Genomic DNA, 21,969 nt, shown 5'->3' on the forward strand with positions numbered 1-21,969 from the left:
CCATCCACAACTACGATTAGTTTGCGTTTTCAAAACTTTAATCATGAGTTTACACAAAAGTTACATAACGCTTAAACTTGAATCATTACAACTTAATTATTCGAGCTTGTGGCAACTCTTCAGATGCAGACATTTAAGTTGAATTTTAGAATCATGGATGTATGAATTTTATTTTAACCCGGTGTTTGCAGGTCAACTTGTTGTTCAAAGTTTCAACATGCGGACTGTTGAAGGCAAAGTTGTAGTTTTGGGATCTCAAGGTAAATCTAATGCATTTCATTAGTAGTAATGCTAGATAGTATTTTAATTCTGAGGAACTTCATGTACTTTGTTTGGATCGTTGTTAATTTGACAAGATTTAAAAAATAATATTACATGCCTCCCGATACGCGGGAGTTACTTTTTTCTGATAAAACTCTGTTGGCCAATTTCTATTATTCACTTGAAACCCAATAATTCATGAGTATTTTTCAGGGTGGGACTTGTGCACTAGTAATGTTTTGAGGTACCTACATGTCCCAAATTTTAAACTCGCCATGTACACTAGTTATTTATCAAAACAATTCAATTTTAGGCTATTTCTTTTTTCAATTCTACTAAGCCTGGTTATTTGGCTTGAAGTTTCAGCTTAATTTCGATCCGACATGTTATTCTCTCTTCAATTTCTGGATTTTTGAAATTTTTTGTTTTTATATATTTTCGTTCTTCGATTTGTGTAGGTATTTAATTTATTGGCGTATTAAAAAAAAACAAATCATACTTGGAATAATTGAGACGTTATTCACTGAAGCCCATAAGTTCTAAGTTAGTTTCAGATATTTTTAACAAAACAGTTGAAAAAAGTAATTCTTGCAAGGAAGTTTTGAGTCTATGTATATTAGGCCTATTTTTGTGTTAATCTGAGTTTCAACTTCTGGGTGATGTGTATCACTCTTTGATGTGATGTTGCGTAACCTAACCTATTTTGATAAATATTTAATAACGGCTGCATGGGATTTTATTTTACTAATTATTGTTTTTTACACGTAATAATTGGTTTGAGACAACAATCAGCTTATTATTTACCACAAACTCATAATTCAAAAATAAATTGTAAGTTCAAGAGCCCAAATTAATCTTTATTCGCACACAACCATAAGTCATAACCCCTGACCAAGCTCAACCTAACCTTTTGCTCGCCTCATATCAACCCCTTACCTTACCTTTCCGCGCACTCAGCCTCAACAAACCCAACTAAACGTAACCCTAATCTTCAACCTTTTCGCGCATACAAGCTTTGCTTGACAAACAGGGTCCAATACAACTGGTCACCAAACTTTTCAATGTCTATGAAAGTACAGCTCCGCTACAACTTATCAATGTGATTAGAATAAAATAAAATTGATAGGAAATGTAAGAATTCTGTCCTGGTGATAATTGTATTAACTTCTCGCCATCTTTTTTAGCCAATCTTTGAAACTCGGCAATATGTTACGTGTATTTAAACTTATCTTGATGTATAACTTATCTATCTACATGCTGGTGGTATCTCGCGGCCTATAAATATTGAAGCCCAGCCTTCTAAATAATTAAACTGAATTAATTTCATTTGCAGTATTGAGATTCCATCAATTGATAAACTTGACAAATTATTATTAAACTTATTTTTGTTTATTGTTTCGGATTAAATCAATTATGTTTTTCGAATTTGTTATAGGAGTTGGAAAGACAAGCTTGGTTGTACGTTACATAGGTAAAATGTTCAGTCATCACATTAGTCCCACAATTGGGGCTTCATTCTTCACATGCAACATTAACGTTGATGACACAAGAGTTAAACTACAGGTGAGCATTTCCCATTTATTTCTTCCAAGTTTTATTATCGTCCAAATTATATAATTTGAATATTTTTACTGTCTCAAAAACCTCATAGATTACACCAGTATTATTGTGCAATAGAATGATTCATTTCTTGAAATATTATTACCGTACTAGTTGGACGTCCGAAATGAACCATTTGAAGCACAGATGATTTAAATAATGCTTCTGTAGTCATTTTGCAGTTTCAGGCCTATTGTAAAAAATGTTCAATTTTTCCGACTGATTGAGAACCGTAGTGAATTATTTAAAACTATTTTTGTCGATCATCGTATTCTGAGTTGGTAAGAGTAAATCAGCTAGAATTGACTTAGCTTGGTTCTTGGTCACCCTTCCCGAAAATTGTGCGTAAAATATACCATATTTCAGTGGCAGTTATCTCTTTCTAGATTCGAAACGTATTCATTTGTAAGCGTATGTAGGAAATTTTTCTTTGACTTTTTTCGGCGTGTTTGTAATTTGTAAGATTATTTCAGAGATAAAACCTGTAGATTATTTATTGTCATGTAAAATTGAATTACTTGAGCACTATAAGTATTTAAGCACAATACTTATTCTGAAAGTTTTTCAAATTCATGCCTTCTCGTCTGAAAACATGTAGAGAAGTGATAAATTGATAAAAGAAACATTCCAATATCCAATAAAGGGTATTCAAGATGGAATTGATCATTTATTACTAGCACTACCAATAATCTGTAAGGTTTCTGAGTAGTTGTGAAGGTGATATTGTAGTACTTATCCATACTGAATAAAAATACTAGATTCTGTCAAACAACAGATTCATTAGAAAACGAGATAAAGGTTTTGGTTGTTATATAATTATCAATATTACTGGCAAACTTATGCCATAGATAAATGATAGCATATCTTTTTTCTATGCTAAAACTGAGCAGAAGTATTTATACTAATGTTTGTTGGAAGCAGCGACCTATCAAGGTGGACGTCTGGGAGTGGCTTGTCTAGTTCAATGACAGACTTTCACCTTGATAGAACACGGCTTCCACCAATAACAATGCTCGGACGTCAGTATAAATACTGCTGCTCTCTACTTGAGTTTAAGTTTACCAGAGATTGATGATGGTGTAACAACCGAAACTGGTATCTCGATTTTCAATGAATCTGTGGTTGGATAATATCTAGTATTTTTATTCAATCTGTAATTTATATTTTTATTAAGTTTGTAACTAGTCGACTTCAATGAATTAGTGCATCGATTACTATCTCTGTTATGTTGAAGCAATATAAGATGTAAAAACTCATAGGTAAAAAAACCTTCAGTTTGCTTAGCTAGTGTATTCTATCTTGAGTCTCATGACAAAAGTCTTTACAATCATGAGACAAAGAACTTGCTCGTGTCTGCTCTTACAAAAGCCTTGTGCAAACCACTGCGATTCGCATGACTGGAGCGGGGTAATTTTCTAGCCTTGGTGAAATGGTTGAAATCGTCGCCGTCGCCGTCATGCGATTCGCAGACTTTAACGCAAAGTATCAACGTACTAAGGTACTGCGGAAGAATAATGGTAATGAACAGTCAAAGTTTCTATCCATTATCCCTCATCTATATAATAAGAGAGAGAGAGTAGGGTTGTGTTTGTTCCTGTGTTCGTTTGTTCTCATCAAAACATGTCAACTTGTGGATTGCATACCGGAAAAACGGGAATGATTTAGATCTCTAATTTCTGCACATATATTCTAAAAATATCAATCTCGTGCACCTGGAAGCCCAAATTTCAATTTTCCTTCTAGATTTTTCAGAATTAATGTTTAAATTTCATGCATGCTACCGTACAGTTCCATACGTCATAGGCTACATTGTTGTAGCCCAGAAGTGTGTTTTTTATGAGGAGGTTATAATGCTGTTACAAGATAAGAATTTTCGAACATAGCCGTGTAGCGTAACCGTAATACGCTCGCTTTCGGAGCGATGGTTCCTCGGTTCGAATCCCGAATCTTCCCAACTTTTTTGTCCTTAATTTTTTCCCTCGAAATGTATTATTATCAATTATTTTATGAAGGAATTCGTTGTCATTACAATTGAACTTGAATTTTATCAAATAATTATTTTTAATGTAAAATGTTGCCACCAGTACAAATGAAACGGACATAGTCTTAATGCTGTAGGCCTATAATTGAATTTCATAAGAAAAACATGAATAGATCACAATAAAATAAGTAATAATTTATATTCTTCAGTTATAATGTACTATCAGACACAAATTCGCAGTGAAACGAATATTTTAGGTATTTTGTTTGGAATTGGGAAAACAAAAGGCTGCCTGATGCAAATTGAGGAGGATCTAATCGATACTAAAATTTATTGATGTATTGAAAAAGATCAATATGATTCTGTGAGGTTTTCAAGTATTGTGTCTTCTTCAGTTATTATACTATAATAAAGGAAAGAACTGGCTTATACACGTAAGGAATAGGGAATTATGTTTGACGCATCATCACGTCTGAACTACTCAACTGATTAATTTGAAATTTTGCATATATATTCTTAACTAACCGAGGATGGTTAATATGCCTATTTTCAGTTCTCCAAGATTTCATTACGTCAATTTTTCAATTTGTCATGCTTCCAGTTGTTTTATAGAAGCAACTAAACATTTCTTTTAATAGGTACATTAGATGGTAGGTGTGATTGGGGATCCTATTCGAATAAAAATAACTGATTTTCTGTCGCATCAAAATTTTGTTCCGCCATTTTGAATTCAACTTAATTTTTTTAAATTGAAAGGTAGTCAGTCAGTCATATGACAAAGTTAGAAGACAGAAAACTAACGTTGGTCATATGATACAGAATTTCAAGAAAAAATGAATGAACCGCACCGATTTCTCAAACCGTTCAAAAGTTATTCTCATTCAAAGATACTGATAAATCATCCATCTATCCATCATCTTTACTATAATAATGGAAAGAGCTGGCTCATATATGTACGTGAAATTATGTAGGAAATTATGTTTGACGCATCATCACGTCTGAACTACTGGACTGATTGATTTGAAATTTTGCATAAATATTCTTTATTAACCGAGGATGGTTATAGGCCTATTTCACAAATTTCGAATTTTTTATTACGTCAAGTTTTCAGTTTGCAAAGTTTTAAAATAGACCCTTGCGAAGCACGGGGTTACCTACTAGTCTATAATATAAAGGCAAGAATTGGCTTATACACGTACGGGATAGGAAATTCACGAATCATGGACTGATTGACTTGAAATTTGCATATAGATTCTTCATTTACCGAGTATAGTTATAGGTCTATTTTAAATTCTTCAAGATTTCAGTAGGTCAAGTTTTCAGTTTGTCAAGCTTTCAATTAGACCCTTCCGGAGCTCGGGATACCTGCTAGGTTACAATGATTGTATTATTGGTATTACTATCACTCTTGATTGTTTTTAATTTAATATTTAATGTATTGTAAATATATTGGTTAACTAGTACTTGTGTTAACTAGCCAGCCAGAAGACCGATTAATTTGAGGGCTCCACAAATATATACAGAAAATATGTATGATTTAGTACTGTTGTCATCATATATGGTAGTATTTTGATTAGTTCAAATCATTTTCACATATTGTCAGTGGTTCGATCAATAGTGAGTGCCATGATGATGATGACATATTGGGCCATATGAATAAAACCAAAGCATTTGCTCATTTTTATATGAATAAGCTTCACCTTGTACTCTTACCTTATGCTCCTGAACTCTGGAGCAAATGCTCACGTATTTTATAGATTTTTCATCAGCTGATTCGCCTTTGTGGCCTTACTTTGTTTTTATAGCTCACATAAGCGCTAAATATGCAAGTAGGAGACACCGCTTGTGTTCGCGTCATCTGCTCTGTTTTCTATTTATGAATTGAGTTTTAGGTCAGTTGAGTTTAGAATTTTAAAATAATAACGTGAAAAAATATCATCTCTATAATAATCTTCAGCATAATCTAATAATATCAATAGCCTTCTTATAATCGTCTACACTCTCATCTTCTTAAATGCCTATTTCCTATTTTGTGATGGCTATCTTTATATCTTTTGTAGGAATAATGGTGATATGGTTGAATCTAAAAAGAGTTTTATAGTTCTCAACTATTGGTTGTGATCGTATCTGGTATAGTTTCCTCTTCCTCATACAAATTAGTTGAACCATTTTACTATAAGCAAAATGTGAAGAGCTGCTCTAGACTAGACTCACCTTTTTTGAAGGTTTATTCTAGTTTATTCATACAATTTTGAGTATAAACTTTTACTTTTGAGCAAATGCTCCATATTTTAGAAGTATAAGCAAATGCTCAACTTTATTAATATATATATATATATATATTATTGTGTCTACTAGCCAGCCTTAAGATCATCTTTTTCTAAATAATCTGAGATATCTAGCTACTATATGCAAAAATATGTATGATTTAGAACTTTTGTCATCATACTAGGTGGTATTCAAAGTACAGTAGTTTGAACAATGTTCACTAAACGACATGAACATGTTATTTTAGTACTGTTACCAGCACATGACTAGAATTGAATTAAAGCCGGAAGGCGTTAATGTAACAATGAATTTTTGTATCAAATATTCAGAAAAGATTGCCTTGCCGATTTATTATAGGTTACATTTCTAACATCGAGCACTCACTTTGGCACAATTTACTTTAATCAAATACCATCCTAGTGGTGCCAATTTCGTATGAAATAAAAATTGAAATTACATGACTTGTGCCACCTGGTCATGTGGGACATATATATGAATCATATATTTATCTCATATTGATCAGGATTTTAGAGTTTTAAATTGCAAAAGTTTAATGAACAGTGTTTTTGTCTTTGAACAATCTTTGTCATTGACAGAAAGATTGTTTATTTCATTTGTTGTCAAAATTAATGTAGCTTCTCTTTTGTTTTTAATAAAAAACGTGCCGCTTGTGCGACAGATAAAAATATGTACTTGAAATGGCTTTCATGTTTGGCATTGACTGAGTTATATTTAATACCCAAAATTTTACTTTTGGTCAGTGTGTGAGCTCGTTCGATAGGACTGAAAGTTAAGTCCGGCTGATCCAGTGAAAAAGGCTAGATTTCGGTTCGTTTAATAGTACAGTTATTCTGTCACAGATCGGGCAGTATAAAAATAATTGTATTGTTAAGGGAGACGGGTTCTGTGCCTATTCATTGGTTCAGTTAATATTTGTTCTTTTAAAATACTAAAATCGCTGAATACCAGTGGATGCCAAAGTGGGAAGCTATTTCAAAAAGGTAGGTGACTACTGAATCATTCGTTCTTAAATTTTTATAGCCACAAACATTGAATCCTCATTAGCAGCAAGCGAGTGTTTTCCCCATTAATTCATATCAAATATTGTTTTATAATCAAATTAATCTTGTTTTGTTCAAATGTATATATGTTAAAGATTAATTAATTAAAGTTCTAGTTATTCTGTTCTTTTCTTGTTATCATAGTTTTTTCCCCTTACATATTTGGTGTAGGCACATCCGTGCTTACATATTTGGTGGAGGCATCTCCCGCCGTTCCATATCGTGCTTACACTTGACAATATCATCAGTTCCAAATCTGACTTTCGCTTTATTACCAAAATAAAAATAATATTGTGTTATTTGCAGGTATGGGATACAGCTGGACAAGAAAGATTTCGCTCGATGGTTCCAATGTATTATCGCAATGCAAATGCAGCATTGCTTGTATTTGACATTACTCAGTATTTCACTTTCAACAGCATTAAAAAATGGGTGTCAGGTAATAAGCATTGAAATATTCTCACACATTTCATATATTTATTGTTCGTAGAACGATGCTTTTCAAAACTACATCCATCCATTATCTAATGTTGAGAAAACTAATTAACCTCGTTAAAACAATTAGTAGTAAAAGTAACTTTATTTATAATATAACAGTATATAGTTATTCTGTGATATAAGGTACTCGAATTATTATAACTTGAAATATTACCCAGGTATTTGTAGGTCATGATTCAGCCAACTCTAGCTTAACTCAATCGAGTTCAATTATTATAAAATGAGCATGTGAATTTTATTCTTAGGTATTTGATAGATATTTGCGGTCAGGCTTGGATACATTAAATATATATTAATGTAATTATTATTACAGTATAAATCCAGTACTGTATATGTTTTGTGATTTCTTGGTACATCTTCAAATAGCTTGTTTTAATTTATTTCAATAAAATAAATAGCTTGTTTCAAATAAATGTTAATTCTTATGGCAGGTAAAATTGTATTATATTTCCGGCTAGCGATTAGAATTTTATATATCAAAGATATGTTCATATAATCATTATAGTATGAAACCAGCTTTTTTTGTCATGAATTGGTACTTCCTCAAATGTAAATTCTTGGCAGATGACAAGAATGATCTTTTCATTGCACTCGGTTGTAAAGCTAAAAAACGAAAATGAAAATATTTGGTGAGCCGCTGATAATTGTGAAAAAATGACTGTTCAATATCATGGGTGAAGACAAATTGCAGTTTCAACTTGTAAAATAATGTTTTACTTTACTCGTGCAAATATTAAATACACTATTTTATTCTTATATGTGATAATAGTATTAATTATTATCAATATTCTTGAATATCTCAAACTGAGTTGAAAAATAATTTTACATAGTCTCAATCCAGCTAGTAGTGATTTTACTCATCAGCTACGTAGTTTCAATTATTTGAATCTGGTTTATTTTTTAGAGTTGGAGAGAAATGTCGATGAACCAATGGTTTATTGCATTGTTGGTAACAAAACTGATTTGGGAACGCATCGGAAGGTTTCCAGAGAAGAAGCTCAGCAGTATGCCAACGATATTGGAGGAAAGTATTTCGAATCTTCTGCCCTCCATGACGAAGGTAATTATTAGTTTCTTGATATTATATCTATTTTCAATTGATAATTAAAGTTAACTAAGATTACTTTCTGAGCACATGCATTTACTAATGAATTTGCTACAATAGAATATTAGTTACATCAATTGCAATTTGTTTTATAGATAGAACTCTTCGTTTTATTTATTTTATTTTCATTTCATATTATTCAGTTATTAAGTTTTGAAAGGACACAATAGGCTAATTCCCAAAACTTTGGCTATTTCAATTGATTCACTATTCTAAATCTAAGTATTTCATTAAGAGTTTTCTAACTTTTACAATTGATTGCGGCCGTACAGTTGTCTGCAAGTGTCAAATTGGCTCTCATCTATTCAGTAGCCTATGTCTTGCAAAATTAGCATGAAAAGTTGTAGGATCCAATAACAAGTGGAAATTATGAAAAAATTATCTTTTCTGAGCAAGCATTGTTTTAAGAGCTTAGCCCATTTTATGGTCGCAATAATCGTCTTACTGAAAGGACTTATTGCAATATGTTGTATAAATTTGAGTAAAATGGCTCGGGAAATGTAAACATCCGTACAACAAGGTCTGCTAAAAATTTTGTCGCTGATGATGAGAATGTTGAGGAGAATCGGTTACAGTCATTCACACACAAGAGCTCGGCGATACATGGCGATCATCAACTTCTAGTGACCTAAACTGGGCAATTTAGAAATTGGCAATATGCGATTTCAGCAAGGTGGTTCAATGTGCCACACAGCGCACAGAATATGGATTTGCTATTTCCCTACATTGTTATTTAGCGCAGAGGTGATGTTAACCGGCCACACAGATCAGATGATTGGACTCTGCTAACTGTTCTTGAAGGTTGAATGAAAAAGACTAAGAAATTGTCAAAAAACCACTGATTTATTGGCAATTAGAAAGACCGGTCTTTAGAAAAACCGGTCTTTCTAATTATCAATAAATCAGTGGTTTTTTGGCAATTTCTTAGTCTTTTTCATTCAATATGAATAATTACCACAATATCAACTTCTCAACTACACAAAAAGTGTTCTTGAAGGGTTTTGCTAAGTCACAGGGTCTATGAAAATAAGCCGTGGACCATCTATGTCAAAAAGTCAACATTACTCAACCCATCAATGAGATTCAGTCCTATTTCCGCGCCAGATTAATGAAAAAATGGACTTCTCGAATCCCCGCTACCAAGCGATTCTGAAGCGGTCATTTTAACTTCATATTCCTTGCAAAATTAAATTTATAGACCTATTAAACAAGTAATGGATCTCTTCAATATCCAACACACATCTTGATTTATTCAATTTCAAATACACTATAAGAAACATTTAACGAAAAACTATACTTATGTATCACATTTGTAATTTGTTTGTGGTTTAATCATCCAATAAATTTAATCCTTATTTTTATCAGTTCAATCATTTTTAAAAGTATCTCATAAACTATCATCGAAAAGATCATGATTATTTTACAAGTTGGAAGATTTGTATATAAATGTCAAAATTTTCCATCAATTCAATCATTATATTCGAGACAAATATGAATTGTAGTTGTAGATGAGTGAAATTATTATATAAGGCTACTCCTACTAGAACATTTCGTTACAAGTTTTTATAACATACAGTATATCCAGAGTTTTTTTGTAAAGTATATGGTTGTGTTTCTATTTACTCATTTATTTTATAATTCTATATCATTATAATCTATCTGACAACTAATATTCTATTACAGGAATCGAGGATGTTTTCGTGAACACTGCTATGGAGCTGATTTCATTGAGTAAAGATCCTCTCACCAGGAGCCTACGAATTTATGATTCAGTGGAGAGTACTCTGCGATCACCTTCTCTGGTACACTATGACCCCAACGATACTTCGGCGGAAATCGGTCAACAACAGAATAGCAAGCAGTGTTGCTAGCTCGGCTCTTCTGTAAGGCAGGACAAATTTTCATCATTTTTTGTATATACTGTGTTTTTAATTTCCTATTTAGATTTATTTGTGATAATCTATCTCTTCAGTTGACTGTCAATCTAAATAGCTTTCCAATGCTGGATTCTCTAACCAAATTCAACCTTAATAGATGATAGAAGACACTTGGTCATCCTTTTACTGCAAGGTTTCCTTTAATTTTGTATTTCGCACCTCGGGAGGAAGACTGTTCCAACTCAAAAAAGTCGTTTATTCAGGAGAGCAGTTTTAAAGTTTTCATAGGTATTCAAACTTTATTTTCCGCTCTTAGAATCACTCAATGTCTCTTATTCCAACTGTTTTAGTTTACTTATTACTTCTTAAAAGTGGCCTGTATTTATGTTTTTATTCATAATATGTCTAAATTGGAATGGAAGACTGTTCTAATCGTTATGGCACAGTCTTCCTGTAAATGATTGCATCGGTTTTCAAAAGAGGAATACTAAACATTCCGTGATATATAAAATAATTGGAACGAGTTTTGACTTGGAACAGTCTTCCACCGAATAAAGTGCATAGAAACCAACTAAAATACACCCTTAGCTCAAAATTGATAATTTTCGAGTTGGAAGAGTTTTCCTCCCCTAAGGTGCGATTTCCTTTTCCGGTAATGCTCAGATGAGCTAAAGTAAAAGTTGATATTGGTTAGTGGAATCCTACACATGAAATCGTTTTGTAGAATATGTTTAAGTTCAGATGAAAAATCAATCTTATTATATGAAGCCATGATTTATTTCCATATTCATGGGTTAAAGTGACTGTTTAATTTTCAAGTAATTTATCCACCCAATATTAAATAGGGCTACGAGTAATGGGATTCCTCCCATCTATTTGTGACTTAAATTTAATTTTAATTAAAAATTAAAGGTATTAAAACATGATTCAATTTGAATTGAATGATGTGATGATGGCCAGACTTATCAGCTGCCTCCCATTTTTTATTGCGTTCTAAGGCATCTTAGAAAGTTGAAAAAAGGGTTACTAGTGATGGGATCACTTCCTTTCTTGTCCTTTAAATGTGCTTTTGATCTTCTTTTTCTACCTACCATTATTTTACAAAATCAATTTTTGAAATCCCTAATCTGTTGCTCATTGCACTGATTGGAAGTGAACTAGAATGGAAGCATTTGAGTCAGAGCAGAAACCAGCCAAGCGCTGTTGCTTTAAAATATCAAAATAGAATTTGAAACTGAGAATTTCATTTCTTTGACCATTTATGACATTGATAATGTCATGTAATATTTTCCCATCCTTTCCATGACTAAGCTATTTGTTGACTAAACTACATTTTGTTAATTTGGTTAGGTTAGCTTTGCAAGATGACCAATCATCTTTATAGGACTTGTGTAGCTCATACTTCAAATCAGAATTATTTAACACTATCAAGATGATGAATCATCTGTGATATTTACTTTAAAATTTCCGCTTCTCGAAAGACGACCGAGTACTCCATCTTCAAATCGTGTTATCTCCTTGGTATCTAAAAAACACATTCGCCTCGTTATCGTTACCTAGTAGCATAACTTGCGAATTTTTGTTGCCCAAATTCTGTTTCCGACCTGTCTCGTTATATTCTGGATTCGCACATACCAGTGACAGTGAACAGCGAAAATGTAATTCCCATAAGTTCTAATGTTATTATTATATTCACTCGGCCGGGCTGAGAGGCAATAGTTCAATTATAACTCATGGGCCTTATATTATCACTGTTCACTTTCACTGTTGTGTCGTTTCGGCTATCCTGTCTGGCAATTGTTTAATTTCCATTAAAAGAATATATTCTACATTTCTACCGGTAGGGTAGCATAACATTCAAATTCCAAATAATCTTTATTCTCACAAGAAAAAAATATACAGCAGCAGAGACAATATATGCATAATGAATATTCCCCACAAAGACAAGTCTGGGTGTGGGGAATGAGTTCTGTGAACTGCATTACATTAACAATAACAGTTGAAGATTCACAATGAATAATAAAACAAAAGAATAAGTATAAGGTACTGTAGAGTAAATAAAATGAAAAAGGATGTTGAGAGCACTTGATGCTGTTAACCCTAAATTTCTGTAGTATTAAAAAAAAATATATATATATATATATAGACATAGCACATAACGGAAAACACTTTAAAGTTTTATAATATAAATTGAAACAGGATACACATGACACGGATAGATTACATTTAAACGAAAATTTTCGGGAGCTGGGCCCCCTTTGTCAATCAAACAGGATTGACAAAGGGGGGCCAGCTCCCGAAAATTTTCGTTTAAATGTAAGTTTTTAAGTGTATCTATCCATGTCATGTGCATCCTGTTTCAATTTATATTATAAAACTTTAAAGTGTTTTCCGTTATGTGCTATAATATATATATATATATATATATATATATATATATAAAATTTTTTTTAACAATTTTAAGAGACATATAGAGTGTTTCATATCCAGATGAACATTGATACATTGATATCAAGGGGTGATGTTCAATGGATATAGGCGGATTGGATGAGCCGCGATGCGGCGTCCCTACCAATTTCAAACAGCCACCTCTTAAGGCAGCATTTAAAGGTGGTAATGTTGACAACATTAACCATTTGCTTCAGATTGTTTGGGATATTCCTGTACAGAATGTGGTATAGATAGTGGCTGTTAGTTTTGGTGCAATTATTGAGCTGGCGTGGCTGCACAATGCCAATGTTATTTTGATGTCTGGTATTGTAGATGTGATTAGATAGAATGAAAATTGTGTTTTTATTATGCCAGATGAAAATTACTAAAACTTTAATATAAATCTGTCTGATATCCATTACATGGAATTCCTGGTAAACTAACTCCGTTGGGTAGCGACTATCTCTGTTCAGGCAGTTTTTAATAAATTAATCATACATAATTATCACCATCGCCCCTGCATCACTCACATAAATACTTGCTTTCCCATGGCCAAACTCCCCTGTGATTAACTCTAACTTCTTTCCTTTACCACCCTTTTTTCTCCTTGAACTTGTGCTTTTGATCTTTTTCCTTACCTACCATAATGGAAAAGTTATTTAAATTATATAATTCAAGTCTGTTGATGAATGGAATTCATTCAAAATGAATAAGATGTAGTTCCTTGATAGAATAATAATTGTAATAGAATGGAATAATAATGATAATAGTTATTGATATTGAAAAAAAACAGCACAGTTTATAATATGTATGTCTTACATGAGCCACTTAACAACTTATTCTGCATCTGATGCCTCATCTTGGTTGGTAGTTGGCCACAAGAGAATCTCATTGAAGAAGGGTTTGTACTCATCTGGTACGTAGTGGGCGATTTTCTTCACATCATTGAGTTTCTTCGCATTTATGGGAAGCCTCCCCTCGTATGCCGGAGCTCGTGGGGTGTCGACGTTTCCTCCTTTGTAGAGTTTGAAAAACTGGGACTGCATGCCAGGAAGAGCTTCCACATATCCTGGTTTCTCACTCTTATAGACAAGATGCCTATATTTACTGATCATGAATGTCTCTTTATTTTGGATGCTTTTTGTTGTTTTCTTGAAAAACTTTGGCCACAAGTTCTTGAAATCAATAATATCTGTATGCTCAATGGGCATAACTTGGAAAGCCGGTGATTTTTTCCTAGCATTTTCGATTATTTCATTGTATTGTAGTGGGCTTTGTAGATTCTGTCCTGTCTTCGTATTACCCTCTTCACTGTGGCAAAGTCACGGTCACAGGGTAAAAAACTATGACCACGAATAGGAAAATACTGATGAATAACATCAAAGCGACCAGTCATTGTTAGAGTGAGGAGGAATCTTACTAAAGTATGATTTCTATTTCGCCCCCCACATGCATCACTGAATAAATGTAGTTGCCTGACACTGGGGGGTAAATGATTTGTAATGTAGTCCAATAAAAAAGTGCTCACTTCGTCAGGTCCTTTCCTACCTTCACCTTCGTGATATGTGTAGAACACCGATTTATCATCACTCACATTGTGTATACAAAAAACATATTGCCATAATTTTCGAAGATAAAACATCTCCTGCACTGGAAGCTGAGGGAGGGGGACATTTTGCATAAAATCAAAAACTATACCAGTCACATTAGGGCTCTTGCTCAATTCTGTGATTTCTTTCATTTTTGAATAGAATTTATTAGCTCTTCGTTTATGTACAACAAACTCAGCACTTGCCACCCGTTTGGCCGTGTCATTAAGCGTATTGGATTTCATTTTACAAACTAGATCTTCACATTGTGAGCAAACATCGACCTGAGGACGGCCAAATCTATAGTTGAAGTTGTTTCTAAAATACCTGAGGTAATATTCATAATGTACAGTCTCTGTCAATTCGGGGTGTTTTTCCAAAAAAAGTCTGCATTTGCTTGCAAGTTAAACCAGTTTCCAAATAAGTGACAGGGGCAGATGAATAATGAGAGGATTTTGTTGGGAACGATGAGATATGTTCATTGATCTTCAACAGAACTTCTCCTGAAATTGATGGATGGTTTGAATGTCTGCCTCTCATATCTACTGGTAGTTTATTCTCGGAAATCAGTTTTGTTAATCTGAACACAGTTTTATTTGACACAGAATGTAAACTTAGAAATGCTTTTCTACAAATTTCCACTCGGGTGCAATCCTTTATTGTGAAGTATTTGAAACTTGATTCAAATTTCTTCGAATTTTCATTTTTGGGTCTGTATCTAGATACGTCATGTCTTTCTATGAGTCCCATCAAATAAGTGTCTCTTTCATTTTTTGGTTTCCCACTATACACTTTATTCAAAATCGCAGTCTTTTCTTCAGCACAAAATAAGTCTGTACACTTCTTCTTACAGGCACAATCAGGTCCTGTTTCTTTTCCACTAGCTTACCTTTATCCGTGACAAACTCCTCACCTCTGGTCCTTGCTGATTTCATAAACTCTCTTGCATTACCACTTTTTCTTCTTTTTGGACGATTAGTATCACTTTCAGAATCTGACATATTGATATTAATCACTATTTAAACTTAGACAAAACTCAATAATACTGATATTATTTCACTGACTGAAAAACAACGACAGAAAACAACTGTATCAAACATAACCTAACATACAGTATTCACAAGGTCAGAAAGCTGTCCAAGTTTGAAACAGCTGGAGCTAGAACAAATGACTTGGACGCGCAGCTGACATGAAAAAGGGAAACATTCCAGGAATCTTTACCTTTTACATCTCACTGAAAAACAAATCCATCACATAGAGCGATAACGGATGGTGGAATCTTTCCCTTCTATAGCTCATTCGATGAGTTGATGTAATATTGTTAGAATGTATATCTCATCTTGAATTGTGAAAAAAGTGGAATCTTTCCCTTCAACTAACTCCGTTGGTAGCGACTATCTCTGTTGGCCAAACTGTGACTATCTCCATGGCCAAACTCCCCTGTGATTAACTCTAACTTCTTTCCTTTACCACCCTTTTTTCTCCTTGAACTTGTGCTTTTGATCTTTTTTCTTACCTACCATTGTTTTAGCAATCAATTTTTCAAACCCTTAATATGTTGCCCATTGCACTGATTTGAAGTGAACTAGAATGGAAGCATTTGAGTGAGAGCAGAAACCAGCCAAGCGCTGTTGGTTCAACAATTTCAAAAAAGAATTTGAATACAAAGAATTCCATTTCCTTGACCACTTATGACATTGATAATGTCATGTAATATTTTCCCTTTATTACCATCACTGAGATATTTGTTGACTCAACCATATTTTGCTAATTATTCTGATTGAAGGATCATTGAAATTCAGCAATCATTTCAATTTGAAATTTTATTCAATACAACAATAATAATAATAAAATGGAAGTTAACAAATTGGCACATCCTAATCACGAAATAAATTTGAAAATTTATTTTACCACAATTGCCATAGCTACATGGAAGCATACATTTTTTATCGAGATCTTTTATTTGAAATGCAATGTTCAATTTGTACTATTGATAAATTTCAACTTGTTTATCTAACTGAATCTAAATTCCTATTGATTTTTACTGATAATTTATAATTTTGTATATGATTAAGAATTAAAATTAGTAATTGCAAATTTCTAATAGTAATTGACAAATCAATATAAAACCATACTTGTGAATGATTGATTTTGACCATCTATCATGAAATCAGAATTATAATACCCGTCAAAACAACGTTATTTGTAATTAAAATTAATACAAAAAATTATGGTTGTAGTGGTGCTGCCTTTTTTTTAATATCCAATTGAAAGTATTATTCTCCTATTTAAAAAAAAACTATTATATTATTCTCGTAAAGGAATATTTGTTATAAAGATGCAAAGAAAAAAACTCATATTGAATGTGGAACACCTTGTTGTTCAAGTAGGCTAAATATTTTTGGAAGAAACTTCCATGTTAGAATGTTTTCCCCTTCTAAAAGTTCATTCCATTGCTGATTCTATGCAACCCATAATATTGAAGGTCTAGCTGATTGATATGTATAGTTAGCAGGGAATTTTCTGAGAGTGATTCTGTCAACCAAAAAGAATTGATATTAAAAAAAAACTTATCATTAATCACACAATAAAAATATAAACTTTTAACTAATACTACATTAAAATACAGAGATGATTTTCCAGTCAAACATTAAAACATCAAGCTATTATTTCCATAGATTTAATGGAATTATTTGATTTGAAAAGAGGTTGTCAAATTACATTGGAAATTATGATTATTTTTTGTACAGTATTAGGAATCAGCCTGTAAGCTCAATAATAAATATTTACCATTATTCCTTGATAATGTTTTACAGAAAATTTATATTAAATACATACATACATACATATGTATGTGCAAAAATAATATTTGTTTCAGTAATATTTTTATTATGGCAATGCCCTGAATCATGGAAGTGTCAATAATATATACAGAGTGAGTCATATATATGGGAACCCTTCAATAAGTTGGAGACTGTTGTAGATATAATACTGTAACTTCCAGGATAAGTTATTGGTCAAATACTCTACCTTTTGACTGACAACTGAATTTCCAACCCTTAGGGGTGGCTTAGGGGTTGTAACTCGAATATAAACACCCATTGTGTGGTACATCATTCTAAAAGCCTTTTAAAAACAAGAAAGATGGAATAGTTGAAAATTTCCTATGATATTTGTATCCAAAATGGCGGCTGATTGAAGTTCTAGTTTTTAAGAAAATGAGGGGTTGTAACTCAAATATTTTGAATGTTAACACTCATTGTGTGATACATGATTTAAAGGTATTTGTACGAGAAAAATGACATCAATGAAAATGGTCTATGATACTTTCATTCAAAATGGCGGCTGATTGAACTTTATCAATTATTTCTTTAAAAACTAAAACCTCAATCAGCTGCCATTTTGGATACAAGTATCATAAAACATTTTTATTAATGTCATCTTTCTTGTTTTAAAAAGGGCTTCAAAAGGATGTACCACACAATGGGTGTTTACGTTTAAAATATTTGGATTACAACCACTAAGTCACCCCCTTATGAGGGGTTGAAATTCAGTTGTACGTCAAAAGGTAGAGTATTTTACCAATAACATATCCTGAAAGTTACAGTATCATATCTATAACAGTCTCCGATTTATTGAGGGGTTCCCATACATATGACTCACTCTGTATGTATTTGCTTTCAAGATATATATCAAATCATAGCTATGATTCGCTGTTTCATCATCATTCATCTATCAAGCTACATACATGTAGATCAAATATAAAATATTTATTCACTCAAATATAATTACCTATCAAATAAATTTACTCGCGCTTCGCGCTCGGCAGGGGGTTTGCACCCCCCGGTGGGGTAGGTTAGGTTAGCTTTGCAAGATGACCAATCAACTGTATTAGACTTGCATAAGATAGGACTTATGTAGCCCATACTTCAAATCAGAATTCTTTAACACTGTCAAGATGACGGATCATCTGTGATATTTACTTTGGATTTGTGCAGCCCTGACTAGTGACATAGACCGAAATTGGAGTTATTAAAACATGATTTCAATTTGAATTGAATGTGTGTTGATGGCCAGCCGCCTCCGGGTGTTGACATCACCTTACTGTTTTCTACATTCATCAAGTCTCAATAAAATCAGAAAAATAAATAGATAATTAATGGAAATGGTGAACTTATAGTCTGTTTGACAATTCACAGAACTGAAATGAGTTCTAGAACAAATAATGTCTCTTGCATCTCAGCATCATTAGCGCTGTTTTGAATTTAAATACAATGAAAGCTATCCGTATTGTGCAGAAGATTACCACGATATTAATTTGGCATAATCGATGTGATGTCCAATGTGAATATTGGTTTTGAAAATTCAGTTTCCCCATCATGTGTGTTATAATCTCTCGCGTGTTTCTCATCTATGACCTCACTAGTTGACATAGTGATTGAGAATCGGGAAGATTTCCGTGAACTATCACATATTCAAAAAAATCAGTTTTGGACTATGAGCGGGGGCGGGGAAATTATATTGGATTGGAAAAATGATTCCCCAATAATATTGATGATTTTTTTTATCAACTGTATGTAGAGAAGAAGTCACATCTCACATCATAATTTATTTTGAAAACCTCCATTATAGTAATTTGAGTTGGTGTAGAAAAATATAAAACTTTTACAAAAATTGAATTAAACATCTTGATAGGTGGAAAAACATGATAGACACTAAAACTTTGCGATTCAGTTGAAAGAAATGGAGTGCACTGTTGCAGCCATCATAATCACACGATTGTATGCAGCCCTTCATCATAATGTCTTCATATTTGAAGCCTCCACACTGTGAGTCCATTGATTTCATTACGCAGGCTCGGATCACAGTCACCTCTTTCGTTTTCACTGAAACAACATTTACTCAATAATATAAGCCAGAAAAAAGTCCACAGCATATTTGCGAAGAAGTTATTATATCTGATTGATTGGCTGACTTTATTTTGCCATGGAGGGCGAAGTTAGGGAGTCATACAACTATACAATTATCACAACAATAAATAACTGTTTTATTGCATTAGCAGAAGAGATTATCAAATGCATTACAACGTCAAACAACATGTAAAGGAAAAAACACAAGTAGACTCATAACAGATAAATGCAACAAATAGAACTATTATTGTATTTTTCTTTAGGGCTACTTTTAACATAAAGAACTATTATTATAAGTCACCATTATTGTCAATAGATAAATTATTACCAATTCTACAACCAGAAATTGTAGTGCTCATTCGTTATCAGATCTCGATGTATCAATAAAGTAATTATTCCATTTCAAGATTAATTTGGGAAAATTCATCTTCTATTATATAAAAACAATTCTTTGACAATATTGCCTTCAATATGACTTTGAATAAATGCGAAATAGACCGTCCTCAGCACCTGAGAACTCACACAGAGTCTCAATCTACATATCAGGAATTGTAGGGAACGACTGCTTCCGGCTTCGGAGCGTCTCTGCAACATCTGGATTTTTCTTCAGTCTACAAGAATATTGTACAATAGTGTAAATCGTAAAAATCTGTACAGATTTAGATTCAAAAAATCTACTGATCTTTGATTCCATTTTCATTTTGTTTTTTCTCACTCTTGACTCTCATTGATCATAACCTATTTTCGTTGAACATCTTTTATCAATCTTTGCTTTTGTTGTAGAAATTCCTCCATAAATTGCTGATGATCGTTTTCTGTCTTCTTCCAACTTTGTTTCATCCTCTAGCTTCTTTTTCTGCTTTGTTAGTATCTCTATATATGAAGCTCTTGCATTTCGAGCAGCATGTACAATAAATTCTCTTTGTGATTTCAATGTTGTCAATTCCTCAAGGAGCCTGACAGATTCCATCACAGAACGCTGTGAGACTAATGATAATTCTGTCTGATTCGGTACCAGGCACTCTTAATTAATAGAGAACCCAATCTCCACACTGGAATTCCTATGCGATAGAGTTAAAAATATTTTAATGACATCTCTAAGCTCTTTAGGATCATGCTCTATACTGTTAAGTATCTTTATCCATAAGTTTTCTAGCCTTTCTTCACTTCTTTTATATCTCTGTAAAATATCTTTTGCACTTTCTCTGGTATTAAGGTTTGAAAAAGAGCTCGGTCTCCTGCTGCAATACCGTTAATAATTATTTTTGAGCTTTTCCGGATCAAAACACATCACACATTTTGCTAGTTCTTGGTTCTATAGATTTTTTCATTTCATTGAAATTTTTCCATTGGATGGTTCCTAAAATTTCATAGACATTCCTTGTATTCTTTCTGAGATTGCAACATTTCTTCATTTGAGACATTTTTGAAATCTCTGAGAGCTCTTTTAGTACCAATTCCAAGAAGGGATATCTTTCATTGATCTTAAATTCTCTTCCTTGGTAATATCTATTTTAGTAACTGCAGTGGCATTAAACACTTATTTTTGAGTTGTTTGTTGCAACACACTGCTCAGGACTGAAAAAAGTGTGTGTAGAAATAGGACTGTCAAACTGGAACTCTTAGAAAAGAGTGGACTTCTCTGCAAGAGCTTGGGAGAAAGTCAAGTCAGTTGCACTTTGGTTCCTTTCTTGTTCCTTTGACAGTGTTTACTTATATTTCTATATGTGATAGAATCAGTAATCCTCTTTCGGCAACTTGAGCATTTTCAACTTGGCATAAAACTTGAAAGGAAACAATGTTGATCCTTTTATACACTTGAATTCTTCTCATTGATGGAATATCCTTGAATACGTTGTATAAGGCTCGCAAGAACTCAACAAACTTCAAGTCTGAAAATTATATGCTTAAAATTATTCCGTTAACAAACTCAATATTAAACTCAACAGTGTGTGGTCTACTGAACATAGATAAAATAAAATACAGTAGATTTTGGAGTGCTCATTCGTTATCAGATCTCGATGTATCAATAAAGTAATTATTCCATTTCAAGATTAATTTGGGAAAATTCATCTTCTATTATATAAAAACAATTCTTTGACAATATTGCCTTCAATATGACTTTGAATAAATGCGAAATAGACCGTCCTCAGCACCTGAGAACTCACACAGAGTCTCAATCTACATATCAGGAATTGTAGGGAACGACTGCTTCCGGCTTCGGAGCGTCTCTGCAACATCTGGATTTTTCTTCAGTCTACAAGAATATTGTACAATAGTGTAAATCGTAAAAATCTGTACAGATTTAGATTCAAAAAATCTACTGATCTTTGATTCCATTTTCATTTTGTTTTTTCTCACTCTTGACTCTCATTGATCATAACCTATTT

General features: G+C 32.9%; 2 protein-coding genes across 4 annotated transcripts in view; one reads left to right on the plus strand and one right to left on the minus strand.

The window, feature by feature from the left end:
- Window positions 1–12,833, plus strand: LOC111061379 (ras-related protein RABF2b). The gene is made up of 5 exons (XM_022349072.2): window positions 1–260; window positions 1,697–1,824; window positions 7,477–7,609; window positions 8,573–8,728; window positions 10,457–12,833. Exons 1-5 carry the CDS (start codon window positions 158–160, stop codon window positions 10,642–10,644), a joined length of 708 nt encoding a protein of 235 aa, XP_022204764.2. The 5' UTR covers window positions 1–157; the 3' UTR covers window positions 10,645–12,833.
- LOC111061182 overlaps window positions 10,539–21,969 on the minus strand; it is a 26,659-nt gene continuing 15,228 nt past the window's right edge. Inside the window, exon 4 of one of the 3 annotated variants that reach the window (XM_039442470.1) lies at window positions 10,539–10,654. In XM_039442470.1, the coding sequence (XP_039298404.1) occupies window positions 10,641–10,654 (14 nt within the window). In that variant the 3' untranslated portion in view covers window positions 10,539–10,640. Of the gene's footprint in view, window positions 10,655–17,755; window positions 19,556–21,969 lie in introns of those variants that run through there. The other 2 variants (XM_022348871.2, XR_005573166.1) reach the window with 2 other exon arrangements.

Source organism: Nilaparvata lugens, chromosome X (assembly GCF_014356525.2).
Source record: "Nilaparvata lugens isolate BPH chromosome X, ASM1435652v1, whole genome shotgun sequence".
In the NCBI taxonomy this organism is placed as follows: Eukaryota; Metazoa; Arthropoda; class Insecta; order Hemiptera; family Delphacidae; genus Nilaparvata; species Nilaparvata lugens.